Source organism: Oncorhynchus keta, chromosome 3 (assembly GCF_023373465.1).
Source record: "Oncorhynchus keta strain PuntledgeMale-10-30-2019 chromosome 3, Oket_V2, whole genome shotgun sequence".
In the NCBI taxonomy this organism is placed as follows: domain Eukaryota; kingdom Metazoa; phylum Chordata; class Actinopteri; order Salmoniformes; family Salmonidae; genus Oncorhynchus; species Oncorhynchus keta.
Genome location: NC_068423.1, coordinates 29,735,206 through 29,753,252, shown reverse-complemented (window position 1 = coordinate 29,753,252; position 18,047 = coordinate 29,735,206). Strand labels below are relative to the sequence as shown.

General features: G+C 46.1%; 1 protein-coding gene across 1 annotated transcript in view; it reads left to right on the top strand.

Annotated features, from left to right (window-relative positions):
• tasp1 (taspase, threonine aspartase, 1) overlaps positions 1-18,047 on the top strand; it is a 125,799-nt gene that overhangs the window by 42,946 nt on the left and 64,806 nt on the right. The window contains 1 exon segment of the mRNA XM_052495829.1: positions 1,912-1,990. Within this exon segment, the coding sequence (XP_052351789.1) occupies positions 1,912-1,990 (79 nt within the window).

The window sequence follows — 18,047 nt, the reverse complement described above, 5'->3', positions numbered from 1 at the left end:
GGTGGGACAGGAACCATGTCCTCTGGGTCCCAGGCAGGGTGGGACAGGAACCATGTCCTCTGGGTCCCAGGCAGGGTGGGACAGTAACCATGTCCTCTGGGTCCCAGGCAGGGTGGGACAGGACAGTAACCATGTCCTCTGGGTCCCAGGCAGGGTGGGACAGGAACCATGTCCTCTGGGTCCCAGGCAGGGTGGGACAGGAACAGTAACCATGTCCTCTGGGCCCCAGGCAGGGTGGGACAGGTAAGTAACCATGTCCTCTGGGTCCCAGGCAGGGTGGGACAGGAACCATGTCCTCTGGGTCCCAGGCAGGGTGACAGTAACCATGTCCTCTGGGTCCCAGGCAGGGTGGGACAGGACAGGAACCATGTCCTCTGGGTGTGGGACAGGAACCATGTCCTCTCCCAGGCAGGGTTCTGGGTCCCAGGCAGGGTGACAGGACAGTAACCATGTCCTCTGGGTGGGACAGTAACCATGTCCTCTGGGTCCCAGGCAGGGTGGGACAGGACAGTAACCATGTCCTCTGGGTCCCAGGCAGGGTGGGACAGGACAGTAACCATGTCCTCTGGGTCCCAGGCAGGGTGGGACAGGACAGTAACCATGTCCTCTGGGTCCCAGGCAGGGTCCCATGTCCTCTGGGTCCCATGGGTGGGACAGGACAGTAACCATGTCCTCTGGGTCCCAGGCAGGGTGGGACAGGACCAGACCATGTCCTCTGGGTCCCAGGCAGGGTGGGACAGTAACCATGTCCTCTGGGTGTCCCAGGCAGGGTGGGACAGGAACAGTAACCATGTCCTCTGGGTCCCAGGCAGGGTGGGACAGTAACCATGTCCTCTGGGTCCCAGGCAGGGTGGGACAGGACAGTAACCATGTCCTCTGGGTCCCAGGCAGGGTGGGACAGGACAGTAACCATGTCCTCTGGGTCCCAGGCAGGGTGGGACAGGACAGTAACCATGTCCTCTGGGTCCCAGGCAGGGTGGGACAGGACAGTAACCATGTCCTCTGGGTCCCAGGCAGGGTGGGACAGTAACCATGTCCTCTGGGTCCCAGGCAGGGTGGGACAGGACAGTAACCATGTCCTCTGGGTCCCAGGCAGGGTGGGACAGGACAGTAACCATGTCCTCTGGGTCCCAGGCAGGGTGGGACAGGACAGTAACCATGTCCTCTGGGTCCCAGGCAGGGTGGGACAGTAACCATGTCCTCTGGGTCCCAGGCAGGACAGTAACCATGTCCTCTGGGACAGGTGGGACAGGACAGTAACCATGTCCTCTGGGTCCCAGGCAGGGTGGGGACCATGTCCTCTGGGTCCCAGGCAGGGTGGGACAGTAACCATGTCCTCTCTGTGGGACCCATGCAGGGTGGGACAGTAACCATGTCCTCTGGGGTCCCAGGCAGGGTGGACAGTAACCATGTCCTCTGGGTCCCATGCAGGGTGGGACAGGACAGTAACCATGTCCTCTGGGTCCCAGGCAGGGTGGGACAGTAACCATGTCCTCTGGGTCCCAGGCAGGGTGGGACAGTAACCATGTCCTCTGGGGCTTGGTGATTTGGCTTTAACAGGGTGATTTGTTGCCACTTGTCCACTACTTATTTACATAATTTAATAAATTAAACATTTAATCTACTTGCTGAGTCAGAGCAGTAGTAATACTTTCTCCCTGCCTCCCTCCCTCCGTCTCTCTCTCTCCATCCCTTCCTCCCTCTCTCTCTATCCCTTTCTCCTTCTCTCTCTCCATTCCTTCCTTCCTCTCTCTGTCTCTCTGTCTCTCTCTCTCTCTCTCTCTCTCTCTCTCTCTCTGTCCCTCTGTCTCTCTCTGTCTCTCTCTGTCTCTCTCTCTCTCTCTCTGTCTCTACATCCCTCCCCCCCCTCTCTCTCTCTCTCTCTCTCTCTCTCCTTCTCTCCTTCCCTAGGCTGCTCATCATGGATGTGGATGCTGGGCTGAGAACACCAGTACCCTGAACCCTTACTCTACAGCAGTGAGTACTTCAGGTAAAACAACCCTTCACCCAGTACCTTGTGTTTATGTGCTCTGTCATCTCTCCGTATCTCAGTTTCCCTTCGTTTTGATTTGACTGAGCCTGTTTTGAGACTGAAGCTCCTTGCAGTCTTTTAACGTTTTGAAGAAGAGGAAGAATTTAGTTTGGACCTATAATAATAATAATAATAATAATAATAATAATAATTGTGACCAGACCAAATTCACATAGAAATATGTGTTATAGATCTGTCATGCTCATTGAAAGCAAGTCTGAGAAGTGGTTGATCTATTCTATGTGCGCTATTTCTATGCTTTCTGTTCTTATGTTTCGTTATTAATATTTTAACAACCAGTCCTTAACTCGCAATGTGTTCTGATTTGAATGTTTCTGAAGTGCAGATATAAGTCAGATTCAGTCATAGGCTGTAATTCCAAACGGCACTGCTTTTAACCGTATAGGGTAGGGGTATTCACCTCTGACCCGACGAGGTCCGTAGTCTGCTAGTTTTCTGTTCTCCCTGATAATTAATTGCACCCACCTGGTGTCCCAGGTCTACATCCGTCCCAGATTTAGAGGGGAAGAATGGGGAAACACTGTGCATCTGACTTCAACGTCCAGAGCTGATTTTTGAGGGCTATAGGGAGGTGTGTTCCATTTGGTCTCTTATGCAGCTGACTAAGTCACTGACTGAGTCACAATAGTCTCTTATATAGCTGACTAAGTCACTGACTGAGTCACGATGGTCTCTTATATAGCTGACTTAGTCACTGACTGAGTCACGATGGTCTCTTATATAGCTGACTTAGTCACTGAGTCACGATGGTCTCTTATATAGCTGACTTAGTCACTGATTGAGTCACGATGGTCTCTTATATAGCTGACTAAGTCACTGACTGAGTCACGATGGTCTTTTATGTAGCTGACTTAGTCACTGACTGAGTCACGATGCTCTCTTATGTAGCTGACTAAGTCACTGACTGAGTCACGATGCTCTCTTATGTAGCTGACTAAGTCACTGACTGAGTCACGATGCTCTCTTATATAGCTGACTTAGTCACTGATTGAGTCACGATGGTCTCTTATATAGCTGACTTAGTCACTGACTGAGTCACAATGGTCTCTTATGTAGCTGACTTAGTCACTGACTGAGTCACGATGGTCTCTTATGTAGCTGACTTAGTCACTGACTGAGTCACGATGCTCTCTTATATAGCTGACTAAGTCACTTACTGAGTCACAATGGTCTCTTATGTAGCTGACTTAGTCACTGACTGAGTCACGATGGTCTCTTATATAGCTGACTAAGTCACTGACTGAGTCACAATGGTCTCTTATATAGCTGACTTAGTCACTGACTGAGTCACGATGGTCTCTTATGTAGCTGACTTAGTCACTGACTGAGTCACGATGGTCTCTTATATAGCTGACTTAGTCACTGACTGAGTCACGATGGTCTCTTATATAGCTGACTTAGTCACTGACTGAGTCACGATGGTCTCTTATATAGCTGACTAAGTCACTGACTGAGTCACGATGGTCTCTTATGTAGCTGACTAAGTCACTGACTGAGTCACGATGCTCTCTTATATAGCTGACTAAGTCACTTAGTCACAATGGTCTTTTATGTAGCTGAGGCCGCCAGGGGGCACCTTCTCAAGACCCTCCAAACCCAAAGACGTTGGATTATATCTGTTGTGCATTAGCCTGCTGGTGACATTTCACTCTGTAGACCTATTGTCCTTGTTCTCAAAGTGTGACGTCTCCTCACGTTGCCTTTTAACCACTAAAACAAAATGGAGCGGTTCTGTTTTGTTAGTTTAGAGTTTCTCCTTTATGTCTCTCTCATAAATGGAGATGGATTAACTGAGCAGAGCTGGCAGAGGAAAAGAGAGGAAGGGAGAGAGAGAAAGGGAGAGTGAGAGAGAGGGAGAAAGCGAGGGGTATGAGAGAGTGGGCAAGACAGAAAGAGGAAGAGAGGAAAGAGAGAAACAGACAGAGGGAGTCTGACTCGACTGTCTCTCTCTCTCTCCTCCCAGACTCTCACAAACTATTCAGTGCTGGCAAGGAAAGGATGGAGGGGGGGAGAGAGAGTGAAGGGTGGAGGCGGAGCAAAGGGTGGAGGCGGAGCAAAGGGTGGAGGCGGAGCAAAGGGTGGAGGCGGAGCAAAGGGTGGAGGCGGAGCAAAGGGTGGAGGCGGAGCAAAGGGTGGAGGCGGAGCAAAGGGTGGAGGCGGAGCAAAGGGTGGAGGCGGAGCAAAGGGTGGAGGCGGAGCAAAGGGTGGAGGCGGAGCAAAGGGTGGAGGCGGAGCAAAGGGTGGAGGCGGAGCAAAGGGTGGAGGCGGAGCAAAGGGTGGAGGCGGAGCAAAGGGTGGAGGCGGAGCAAAGGGTGGAGGCGGAGCCGAAGGGAGGGCGGAGGGAGAGCGAGCGAAGGGCGGAGGCGGAAGGAGAGCGAGCGAGTGAAGGGCGTAGGCGGAGGGAGAGAGAGAAGGATAGAAGGATAGAGGGAGAGAGAGAAGGATAGAAGGATAGAGGGAGAGAGAGAAGGATAGAAGGATAGAGGGAGAGAGAGAAGGATAGAGGGGGAGAGAGAAGGATAGAGGGGGAGAGAGAAGGAGAGGGGGAGAGAGAAGGATAGAGGGAGAGAGAGAAGGATAGAGGGGGAGAGAGAAGGATAGAGGGAGAGAGAGAAGGATAGAGGGAGAGAGAAGGATAGAGGGGAGAGAGAGAAGGATAGAGGGAGAGAGAGAAGGATAGAGGAGGAGAGAGGAGAGAGAGAGGATAGAGGGAGAGAGAGAGAGAGGAGAGAGAGAGGAGGATAGGGAGAGAGAGAGAGAGAAGGATAGAGGGAGAGAGAGAGAGAGAAGGATAGAGGGAGAGAGAGAGAGAGAAGGATAGAGGAGAGAGAGAGAGAAGGATAGAGGGGAGAGAGAGAGAGAAGGATAGAGGAGAGAGAGAGAAGGATAGAGGGAGAGAGAGAGAGAAGGATAGAGGGGGAGAGAGAGAGAGAAGGATAGAGGGAGAGAGAGAGAGAAGGATAGAGAGAGAGAGAGAGAAGGATAGAGGGAGAGAGAGAGGTGGAGAAGGATAGAGGGAGAGAGAGAGAGAAGGATAGAGGGAGAGAGAGAGAGAATGATTACTGGGCTGAGGGGAGAGAGAAAGGATAGAGAGAGGGAGAGAGAGAGAGAAGGATAGAGGGAGAGAGAAGGATAGAGGGACTGGAGAGAGAGATGAGAAGGATGGCTCTCAGGAAGAGAGAGAGAGAGAGAAGGATGCACTGGGGAGAGAGAGAGAGCTGTGGAAGGATTACCACTGGGCTGTAGAGATGAGAGAGAAGGATTGACTGGAGAGAGAGAGGAGACTCTCCTGGATACCACTGGACTGAGAGAGAGAGAGAAGGATTGAGGGAGAGAGAGAGAGAGAGAGAGAGAGAGAGAAGGATTACCACTGGGGAAGAGAAAGAGGTGGAGCATTCAGACAGTGTCACCTAGGATTATTGTTTTTCAACAGTGGCAGCAAATTTACATGATTTTTTTATTTTTATGGAATGACTGAGAAGGTGACTTCTGGTGACTTTAAAAAAAAGACTTTCTGCTTCAAAATGCATGAAAATCTCATTATGTTGACACCATATGAAATATAACTGATGAGCACCACTGGACTGTAGAGAGATGATGAGGTGGCTCTACTCTCCTGACTCTCATTCACACCACTGGACTGTAGAGATGATGATGAGGTGGCTCTACTCTCCTGACTCTCATTCACACCACTGGGCTGTAGAGAGATGATGAGGTGGCTCTACTCTCCTGGCTCTCATTCACACCACTGGGCTGTAGAGAGATGATGAGGTGGCTCTACTCTCCTGGCTCTCATTCACACCACTGGACTGTAGAGAGATGATGAGGTGGCTCTACTCTCCTGGCTCTCATTCACACCACTGGGCTGTAGAGAGATGATGAGGTGGCTCTACTCTCCTGACTCTCATTCACACCACTGGACTGTAGAGATGATGAGGTGGCTCTACTCTCCTGGCTCTCATTCACACCACTGGACTGTAGAGATGATGAGGTGGCTCTACTCTCCTGGCTCTCATTCACACCACTGGACTGTAGAGAGATGATGAGGTGGCTCTACTCTCCTGGCTCTCATTCACACCACTGGACTGTAGAGATGATGAGGTGGCTCTACTCTCCTGGCTCTCATTCACACCACTGGACTGTAGAGAGATGATGAGGTGGCTCTACTCTCCTGGCTCTCATTCACACCACTGGGCTGTAGAGAGATGATGAGGTGGCTCTACTCTCCTGGCTCTCATTCACACCACTGGACTGTAGAGAGATGATGAGGTGGCTCTACTCTCCTGGCTCTCATTCACACCACTGGACTGTAGAGATGATGAGGTGGCTCTACTCTCCTGGCTCTCATTCACACCACTGGACTGTAGAGAGATGATGATGTGGCTCTACTCTCCTGGCTCTCATTCACACCACTGGGCTGTCAAGAGATGATGAGGTGGCTCTACTCTCCTGACTCTCATTCACACCACTGGGCTGTAGAGATGATGAGGTGGCTCTACTCTCCTGGCTCTCATTCACACCACTGGGCTGTAGAGAGATGATGAGGTGGCTCTACTCTCCTGACTCTCATTCACACCACTGGACTGTAGAGAGATGATGAGGTGGCTCTACTCTCCTGGCTCTCATTCACACCACTGGGCTGTAGAGAGATGATGAGGTGGCTCTACTCTCCTGGCTCTCATTCACACCACTGGGCTGTAGAGATGATGAGGTGGCTCTACTCTCCTGGCTCTCATTCACACCACTGGACTGTAGAGATGATGAGGTGGCTCTACTCTCCTGGCTCTCATTCACACCACTGGACTGTAGAGATGATGAGGTGGCTCTACTCTCCTGACTCTCATTCACACCACTGGGCTGTAGAGAGATGATGAGGTGGCTCTACTCTCCTGGCTCTCATTCACACCACTGGACTGTAGAGAGATGATGAGGTGGCTCTACTCTCCTGGCTCTCATTCACACCACTGGACTGTAGAGATGATGAGGTGGCTCTACTCTCCTGGCTCTCATTCACACCACTGGGCTGTAGAGATGATGAGGTGGCTCTACTCTCCTGGCTCTCATTCACACCACTGGACTGTAGAGAGATGATGAGGTGGCTCTACTCTCCTGGCTCTCATTCACACCACTGGGCTGTAGAGAGATGATGAGGTGGCTCTACTCTCCTGGCTCTCATTCACACCACTGGGCTGTAGAGATGATGAGGTGGCTCTACTCTCCTGGCTCTCATTCACACCACTGGGCTGTAGAGATGATGAGGTGGCTCTACTCTCCTGGCTCTCATTCACACCACTGGGCTGTAGAGATGATGAGGTGGCTCTACTCTCCTGGCTCTCATTCACACCACTGGACTGTAGAGATGATGAGGTGGCTCTACTCTCCTGGCTCTCATTCACACCACTGGGCTGTAGAGATGATGAGGTGGCTCTACTCTCCTGGCTCTCATTCACACCACTGGGCTGTAGAGATGATGAGGTGGCTCTACTCTCCTGGCTCTCATTCACACCACTGGGCTGTAGAGATGATGAGGTGGCTCTACTCTCCTGGCTCTCATTCACACCACTGGGCTGTAGAGATGATGAGGTGGCTCTACTCTCCTGGCTCTCATTCACACCACTGGGCTGTAGAAAGATGATGAGGTGGCTCATGGCCCGGTCTGTTTGTTACAAATATAAGTTCTTACTGATCTTAAAGGGATAGTGTGAGATTTTGGCAATTCAGCCCTTTTTCTAACTACCCAAAGTCAGATTAATCATTTTTGATGTCTTTGCGTGCAGTTTGAAATGAAGTTCAAGTTAGTTTCGCGAGCCATTATTAACTAGCGTTCGCTCACTGACTGGACGTCTATGCTAGCTTTTTATTTTACCTTTATTTAACTAGGCAAGTCAGTTAAGAACAAATTCTTATTTTCAATGACGGCCTAGGAACAGTGGGTTAACTGGTCTAGGAACAGTGGGTTAGCTGGTCTAGGAACAGTGGGTTAACTGGTCTAGGAACAGTGGGTTAACTGGCCTAGGAACAGTGGGTTAACTGGCCTAGGAACAGTGGGTTAACTGGCCTAGGAACAGTGGGTTAACTGGCCTAGGAACAGTGGGTTAACTGGCCTAGGAACAGTGGGTTAACTGGCCTAGGAACAGTGGGTTAACTGGCCTAGGAACAGTGGGTTAACTGGTCTAGGAACAGTGGGTTAACTGGTCTAGGAACAGTGGTCCAGTTCTATCTAGAGCTATGAGAAGGTCCAGATCTATCTAGAGCTATGAGAAGGTCCAGATCTATCTAGAGCTATGAGAAGGTCCAGATCTATCTAGAGCTATGAGAAGGTCCAGATCTATCTAGAGCTATGAGAAGGTCCAGATCTATCTAGAGCTATGAGAAGGTCCAGATCTATCTAGAGCTATGAGAAGGTCCAGATCTATCTAGAGCTATGAGAAGGTCCAGATCTATCTAGAGCTATGAGAAGGTCCAGATCTATCTAGAGCTATGAGAAGGTCCAGATCTATCTAGAGCTATGAGAAGGTCCAGATCTATTTAGTTTACAATCAATAATGTAATTCATGTCAATTCCAACAATAATGTGTATAATCTGATAAAGTGATCATGGTTCTGGTTACAAAAGGGATGTTTCCTCCAGACGCGACACTTGGCATTCAAGCCAAAGAGTTCAATCTTGGTTTCAATAGACCAGAGAATCTTGTTTCTCATGGTCTGAGAGTCTTTAGGTGCCTTTTAGCAAACTCCAAGTGGGCTGTCATGTGCCTTTTACTGATGAGTGGCTTCCTACTTGGCCCTCTACCATAAAGGCCTGATTGGTGAAGTGCTGCAGAGATGGCTGTCCTTCTGGAACGTTCTCCCATCTCCACAGAGGAACTGGAGCTCTGTCAGAGTGACCCTGAACGTGGCCCTTCTCCCCCAATTGCTCAGTTTGGCGGGGCGGACAGCTCTAGGAAGAGTCTTGGTGGTTCCAAACTTGTTCCATTTATGAAAGATGGAGGCCACTGTGTTCTTGAAGACCTTCAATGCTGCAGAATGTTTTGGTACCCTTTCCCAGATCTGTGCCTCGACACAATCCTGTCTCGGAGCTCTACGGACAATTCCTTGTTCCTCATGTTTTGGTTATTGCTCTGACATGCACTGTCAACTTGTGGGACCTTATATAGACAGGTGTGAGCCTTTCCAAATCATGTCCCAATAAATAGATTTTACCACAGGTGGACTCCAAACAAGTTGTGGAAACATCTCAAGGATGATCAATGGAAACAGGATGCACCTGAGCTCAATGTCGAATCTCAAAGCAAAGGGTCTGAATATTATGTAAATACGTTTTTTAAAAATATTTTTAATACATTTGCAAAAAATTCTAAAAACCTGTTCACTTTGTCGTCATGTGATAGTTTGTGTAGATTGATGAGGATTTGGTTTCTCCATCCATTTTAGAAAAAAGCTGTAACTTAATTAACAAAATGTGGAAAAAAGTCTAGGAGTCTGAATACTTTCCGAATGCGCTATATTTTAACTAGATCTGCCCAGTTTTTCATTTCCAGGTTTGGTTTATGTAGAATGAATAACTTAATAACCTTTTAGATTTAGAAGCAGGAAGCAGCTGCCAGTTTGTTTTTGAAATGAATACCAGTTTGATGGATAATAAGGGCGGGGGTAACTAGCTGTGAAGTTACTATTCAGTTACCAACTAAATAATTGTAAATCAGATATTTAAGAAAAAAAACTCTGGTGTGAGAATCACCCCCCTCCCCCAATTTGAGGAAGATCCTGATGCCAGCTACAGTATTCTACTATCTCACATAAATTGTGTGCGTTGCCAGCTACAGTATTCTACTATCTCACATAATTTTTTTTGTTGTTTTTACTCTGTAATGCCTTGAATCCACCGCATCAATATGTGGTGATTTTATAGCTTTAATTTTTTTAAATACATTTTTTTAAACCCACATCTTTTTTTTTTTACTAAATAATCTGCTGAATTTGAATAATTGTTTATGTTCCTTAGGGCTCGGGGCAAACATCACAATAGAACATCACAGAAACCCTCTTGATTCTTGTAGTGTAAAGACGGAGGGGACGCCCTGAGGCAGTTGGTCTGTCACAGGAATAAAGAAACCGGTCTCTTTCATATCCTGTCTCTTCCAGAGCCGACAAAGGAACGGCGTGCGTGTTTTAATGTATTTATACAATGTATATGTGCCTGCCTGGTCTCTGTGTAGGAATAGTTCTTACGGTATACCCTCTAAGAGCTGTTTTTATCATGGGGGGGGGGTGACCACCATTCATTTTGCTGTCGTGGATATAAAGGAGATGTTTCTGAATGGTTGCCCCTGTATGGTCATCCTCTTTCCTTTACGATGAGATGCTAGAAGCTGATTGGTTGGCTTCTCCGTAGCTTGTGGCGAACATTAACTATTTTTATTACTGTTCGTAGTTCCTTCAGCCAAGTGCTTTTCACTGTGTTAGAGGCTGATTTGGTCTGACAGGCTGACGACAGGGGTCATGTCTATTTGGTCCGACAGGCTGACGTTAGGGGTCGTGTCTATTTGGTCCGACAGGCTGACGTTAGGGGTCATGTCTATTTGGTCCGACAGGCTGACGTTAGGGGTCGTGTCTATTTGGTCCGACAGGCTGACGTTAGGGGTCATGTCTATTTGGTCCGACAGGCTGATGACAGGGGTCGTGTCTATTTGGTCCGACAGGCTGACGTTAGGGGTCGTGTCTATTTGGTCCGACAGGCTGACGTTAGGGGTCGTGTCTATTTGGTCCGACAGGCTGACGTTAGGGGTCATGTCTATTTGGTCCGACAGGCTGACGTTAGGGGTCGTGTCTATTTGGTCCGACAGGCTGACGTTAGGGGTCGTGTCTATTTGGTCCGACAGGCTGACGTTAGGGGTCATGTCTATTTGGTCCGACAGGCTGACGACAGGGGTCATGTCTATTTGGTCCGACAGGCTGACGTTAGGGGTCATGTCTATTTGGTCCGACAGGCTGACGTTAGGGGTCATGTCTATTTGGTCCGACAGGCTGACGTTAGGGGTCATGTCTATTTGGTCCGACAGGCTGACGACAGGGGTCGTGTCTATTTGGTCCGACAGGCTGACGACAGGGGTCATGTCTATTTGGTCCGACAGGCTGACGACAGGGGTCGTGTCTATTTGGTCCGACAGGCTGATGACAGGGGTCGTGTCTATTTGGTCCGACAGGCTGACGTTAGGGGTCATGTCTATTTGGTCCGACAGGCTGACGTTAGGGGTCATGTCTATTTGGTCCGACAGGCTGACGTTAGGGGTCATGTCTATTTGGTCCGACAGGCTGACGACAGGGGTCATGTCTATTTGGTATGAAGGGCTGTAGTTTGGGGTCATGTCTATTTGGTCCAACGGGCTGTAGTTTGGGGTCATGTCTATTTGGTCCACAGAGATAAGTCTCTCAGCTTGCATACATACGCAAACAAGATACAAACAGGATAAAAAAAACACTCACACTCAGCAGCATCAGAGCAGTGGGAGCGTTGAGTGGTGTTTTCAAGGTCTAGTGGAGCCTGTTTCGGTGGGATGGAGTTTTGGCCTGGTGTCATCAAAGGCGGTACATTAGTTAATAGACCAATAACAGAGAGTTCCATACCTAGGAGAGATATATATATATATATATATATATATATATATATATATATATATATATAATTTAGTTACAAATTGAACTTTAATTAAATGAGTTGACTCTTCAAATGGGATGATTTCACTGAACAACAAAATAAAGGGAATATTGAATTGATCCCCGAACGTTTACAACATACATCTGTAAAATGATTACCGATGCTTTAGTTTCTAGACTGTCTTCCTCTCAGGCTTCCATGTCCTCTCTCCTGAACCTCCTCAATGTCCACCTCTTGAACATCAGACTTTGAGGCCTCATCTTCGCTGTCACTTTCCAACCTTGTGGAGGATGGCTCGTTGTCAGGCTAAAAAAAAATCAAAATTTGCCCGGATGGCCTCCAATTTTCAACCCTTATATTGGTCAGCCTGTTGCGTGCTTTGGTCTGTGTGTTCCCAAATAAGGACCAGGTTGGTGGGATTTGAAGGATGATGGAGAGGGGAACGAGCCTCAGATCCACAAAGTCCCTTCCACCAGGTGGCTGATGAGATATGTTGGCACGACTGCCATATTGCATCTCCATCCCAAAGCCCTTGCTTGGAAGTGTACATCGCCAGAGCTGTTGCTATCGATAAGGTGTCCGATTCATCATTTTCACCTCGAATAGAAGTAGAGGGACTTTTGTCAGAGGTTGCTTGTTGTGAGCGCTGAGGGAACTTTATGCACTTGGCCAGATGATTCTGCATCTTTGTTGCATTGTTCACATATGATTTGGCACAGTATTTGCAAATGTACACAGCATTTCCTTCTACATTAGCTGCAGTGAAATGTCTCCACACATCAGATACTGCCCATGGCATTCTCCTGTAAAGATTAGAAACAAATGAATAAAATAATCCCAAATACAATTCCACGTACAGATAAATAGTTAAGCGGTCAGATTAAACAACTACTTTGTAAAGTAAATGTTTTAAAATGAAACATGTATGGAAACAGGTGAATTAACACTCCTCAGTTAGCAGGCTCAAGCAAGCTAAAAACCCACATGGTAGCAAAAACGAACTAGCAGACATGAGTTATTATTTAAACACACTTTGCTGTAGACTACTATTTACTAGTTAACAAAAAAATAATGTATGTCATATAAAATATATTCACCCCACCCAGTTTTGTAATCAAAACTTACCAGAAAGCATGTCGTCCTTGGCTCAGACAGTGTAGTAGTGTGGCCTCAATAGCATCTCATTAGTGTGCAAGATCTTGAGAATCAGCTGTGCATGTGATGGAAGAATGCACTGTGCATGTGATGGAAGAATGCACTGTGCATGTGATGGAAGAATGCACTGTACATGTGATGGAAGAATGCACTGTACATGTGATGGCAGAATGCACTGTACATGTGATGGCAGAATGCACTGTGCATGTGATGGCAGAATGCACTGTATATGTGATGGAAGAATGCACTGTGCATGTGATGGCAGAATGCACTGTACATGTGATGGCAGAATGCACTGTGCATGTGATGGCAGAATGCACTGTACATGTGATGGAAGAATGCACTGTGCATGTGATGGAAGAATGCACTGTACATGTGATGGCAGAATGCACTGTGCATGTGATGGCAGAATGCACTGTACATGTGATGGAAGAATGCACTGTGCATGTGATGGAAGAATGCACTGTGCATGCAGAGGGTTGCAATCCCATTGAATCAGGGATAGTTTAACCAAAATATGCCACAAGACCTAGAATTCCCTCATGTGTACCCCACACAAAAAGGTTCACTGTTATAACCTAGCTTTTTTTGACGAATTTAAGCAAAATTACCCAAATTGTCTTAACTTCCTCCCTGCCAATAAGAGAGAGTTTTCAGTGTTCCTCTCCCCACTCAGACCAATCCCAGACAGTCCTAGAAAAAAAAACGATTTGCTTAAGAAGCACATTTTTATTTTTGAACCTTTTTTTAATTGAAAACAATCACAGTAAAGTACTTAATTGGTTTTGTTATTGTGTTGTTATTGCACTGTAGTGAGCTCACTGCGGGGTTACCTCCCTACAGCCTCTTCCAAATCGCTCCCTATCCCTCCCCGTTGGCCCTAGTCCTTCACTTCTGCAGATCTGTAAGGTAATATAATATATATTATTATGTATATATATAATATAAAGCAATATGGTTTCAGCTTACTTATACCCTTCAGATCTGAAAATATTAAATGTCTCGGACCAAGGGGAGTGGTAGGGAGTGATTTGGGACCAGCTGCTAGAGAACTGGGTGACTGTGCCAGACAACACTCAGTGTGTGTGTGTGTGTGTGTGTGTGTGTGTGTGTGTGTGTGTGTGTGTGTGTGTGTGTGTGTGTGTGTGTGTGTGTGTGTGTGTGTGTGTGTCAGGGTTTCTGTTAGGAAAACGTGGCACCAGACAATGTGACCGGGAAGATATTAATTTTCATTTGAGAAATTTACCCATGTGCATTGGGTGTGTGACGGACTGTGCTCAGAAGGACAGAGATCACATGGTAATGCATCTCAACAGAACATTTAGTGGATGGTAATGTATCTCAACAGAACATTTAGAGGATGGTAATGCATCTCGACAGGACATTTAGAGGATGGTAATGCATCTCAACAGAACATTTAGTGGATGGTAATGCATCTCAACAGAACATTTAGAGGATGGTAATGCATCTCAACAGAACATTTAGAGGATGGTAATGCATCTCGACAGGACATTTAGAGGATGGTAATGCATCTCAACAGAACATTTAGTGGATGGTAATGCATCTCAACAGAACATTTAGAGGATGGTAATGCATCTCAACAGAACATTTAGAGGATGGTAATGCATCTCAACAGAACATTTAGTGGATGGTAATGCATCTCAACAGAACATTTAGAGGATGGTAATGCATCTCAACAGAACATTTAGAGGATGGTAATGCATCTCAACAGAACATTTAGAGGATGGTAATGCATCTCAACAGAACATTTAGAGGATGGTAATGCATCTCAACAGAACATTTAGTGGATGGTAATGCATCTCAACAGAACATTTAGTGGATGGTAATGCATCTCAACAGAACATTTAGAGGATGGTAATGCATCTCAACAGAACATTTAGAGGATGGTAATGCATCTCGACTGAACATTTAGAGGATGGTAATGCATCTCGACTGAACATTTAGTGGATGGTAATGCATCTCAACAGAACATTTAGAGGATGGTAATGCATCTCAACATAACATTTAGAGGATGGTAATGCATCTCAACAGAACATTTAGTGGATGGTAATGCATCTCAACAGAACATTTAGTGGATGGTAATGCATCTCAACAGAACATTCATTTGGAGGATGGTAATGCATCTCAACAGAACATTTAGAGGATGGTAATGCATCTCAACAGAACATTTAGAGGATGGTAATGCATCTCGACAGAACATTTAGTGGATGGTAATGCATCTCAACAGAACATTTAGAGGATGGTAATGCATCTCAACAGAACATTTAGAGGATGGTAATGCATCTCGACAGAACATTTAGTGGATGGTAATGCATCTCAACAGAACATTTAGAGGATGGTAATGCATCTCAACAGAACATTTAGAGGATGGTAATGCATCTCGACAGAACATTTAGAGGATGGTAATGCATCTCGACTGAACATTTAGTGGATGGTAATGCATCTCAACAGAACATTTAGAGGATGGTAATGCATCTCAACAGAACATTTAGAGGATGGTAATGCATCTCAACATAACATTTAGAGGATGGTAATGCATCTCAACATAACATTTAGAGGATGGTAATGCATCTCAACAGAACACTTAGAGGATGGTAATGCATCTCAACAGAACACTTAGAGGATGGTAATGCATCTCAACAGAACATTCATTTGGAGGATGGTAATGCATCTCAACAGAACATTCATTTTAGTGGATGGTAATGCATCTCGACAGAACATTTAGAGGATGGTAATGCATCTCGACAGAACATTTAGAGGATGGTAATGCATCTCGACAGAACATTTAGTGGATGGTAATGCATCTCAACAGAACATTTAGAGGATGGTAATGCATCTCAACAGAACATTTAGTGGATGGTAATGCATCTCAACAGAACATTTAGTGGATGGTAATGCATCTCAACAGAACATTTAGTGCATGGTAATGCATCTCGACAGAACATTTAGAGGATGGTAATGCATCTCGACAGAACATTTAGTGGATGGTAATGCATCTCGACAGAACATTTAGTGGATGGTAATGCATCTCGACAGAACATTTAGTGGATGGTAATGCATCTCGACAGAACATTTAGAGGATGGTAATGCATCTCGACAGAACATTTAGTGGATGGTAATGCATCTCAACAAAACATTTAGAGGATGGTAATGCATCTCGACAGAACATTTAGAGGATGGTAATGCATCTCAACAGAACATTTAGTGGATGGTAATGCATCTCGACAGAACATTTAGTGGATGGTAATGCATCTCGACATAACATTTAGAGGATGGTAATGCATCTCGACAGAACATTTAGAGGATGGTAATGCATCTCGACAGAACATTTAGAGGATGGTAATGCATCTCAACAGAACATGCAGCTCATGTAATGAAGCAGCCAATTAAACTTAATTTTCAAACATTTGCCAAAATGCAATTTGCAGGAAAACACCATTCTAACCAGAACACCTGGGGAAAACACCATTCTAAACAGAACACCTGGGGAAAACACCATTCTAAACAGAACACCTGGGGAAAACACCATTCTAAACAGAACACCTGGGGAAAACACCATTCTAAACAGAACACCTGGGGAAAACACCATTCTAAACAACACACCTTGGTAAACACCATTCTAAACAACACACCTTGGGAAAACACCATTCTAAACAGAACACCTGGGGAAAACACCATTCTAAACAACACACCTTGGGAAAACACCATTCTAAACAACACACCTTGGGAAAACACCATTCTAAACAACACACCTTGGGAAAACACCATTCTAAACAACACACCTGGGGAAAACACCATTCTAAACAACACACCTTGGGTAAACACCATTCTAAACAACACACCTGGGGAAAACACCATTCTAAACAACACACCTTGGGAAAACACCATTCTAAACAGAACACCCGGTGAAAACACCATTCTAAACAGAACACCCGGTGAAAACACCATTCTAAACAGAACACCTGGGGAAAACACCGTTCTAAACAGAACACCCGGTGAAAACACCATTCTAAACAGAACACCCGGTGAAAACACCATTCTAAACAGAACACCCGGTGAAAACACCATTCTAAACAGAACACCCGGTGAAAACACCATTCTAAACAGAACACTCCTTGGGAAAACAGAGCACCTGATAGTGGTTCCATATGTGAAAGAGATTGAAAGATCTGTTAGATTCTTAGAAAGAAGGGGAATATGAAGATGTAACATCTAGGATGTGTTGATATGACGAGGATTGTTCCTTTGGCTTCTGGACAACCATAGAAAGTTATTATGAAAACCAATAGAACAGGAGAGAGATGACATAGTGGTGGGTCTAATAGAACAGGAGAGAGATGACATAGTGGTGGATCCAATAGAACAGGAGAGAGATGACATAGTGGTGGATCCAACAGAACAGGAGAGAGATGACATAGTGGTGGATCCAATAGAACAGGAGAGAGATGACATAGTGGTGGGTCTAATAGAACAGGAGAGAGATGACATAGTGGTGGATCCAACAGAACAGGAGAGAGATGACATAGTGGTGGATCCAATAGAACAGGAGAGAGATGACATAGTGGTGGGTCTAATAGAACAGGAGAGAGATGACATAGTGGTGGATCCAATAGAACAGGAGAGAGATGACATAGTGGTGGATCCAACAGAACAGGAGAGAGATGACATAGTGGTGGATCCAATAGAACAGGAGAGAGATGACATAGTGGTGGGTCTAATAGAACAGGAGAGAGATGACATAGTGGTGGATCCAACAGAACAGGAGAGAGATGACATAGTGGTGGGTCTAATAGAACAGGAGAGAGATGACATAGTGGTGGATCCAATAGAACAGGAGAGAGATGACATAGTGGTGGATCCAATAGAACAGGAGAGAAATGACATAGTGGTGGATCCAACAGAACAGGAGAGAGATGACATAGTGGTGGATCCAATAGAACAGGAGAGAGATGACATAGTGGTGGATCCAATAGAACAGGAGAGAGATGATATAGTGGTGGATCCAATAGAACAGGAGAGAGATGACATAGTGGTGGATCCAATAGAACAGGAGAGAGATGACATAGTGGTGGGTCTAATAGAACAGGAGAGAAATGACATAGTGGTGGATCCAATAGAACAGGAGAGAGATGACATAGTGGTGGATCCAATAGAACAGGA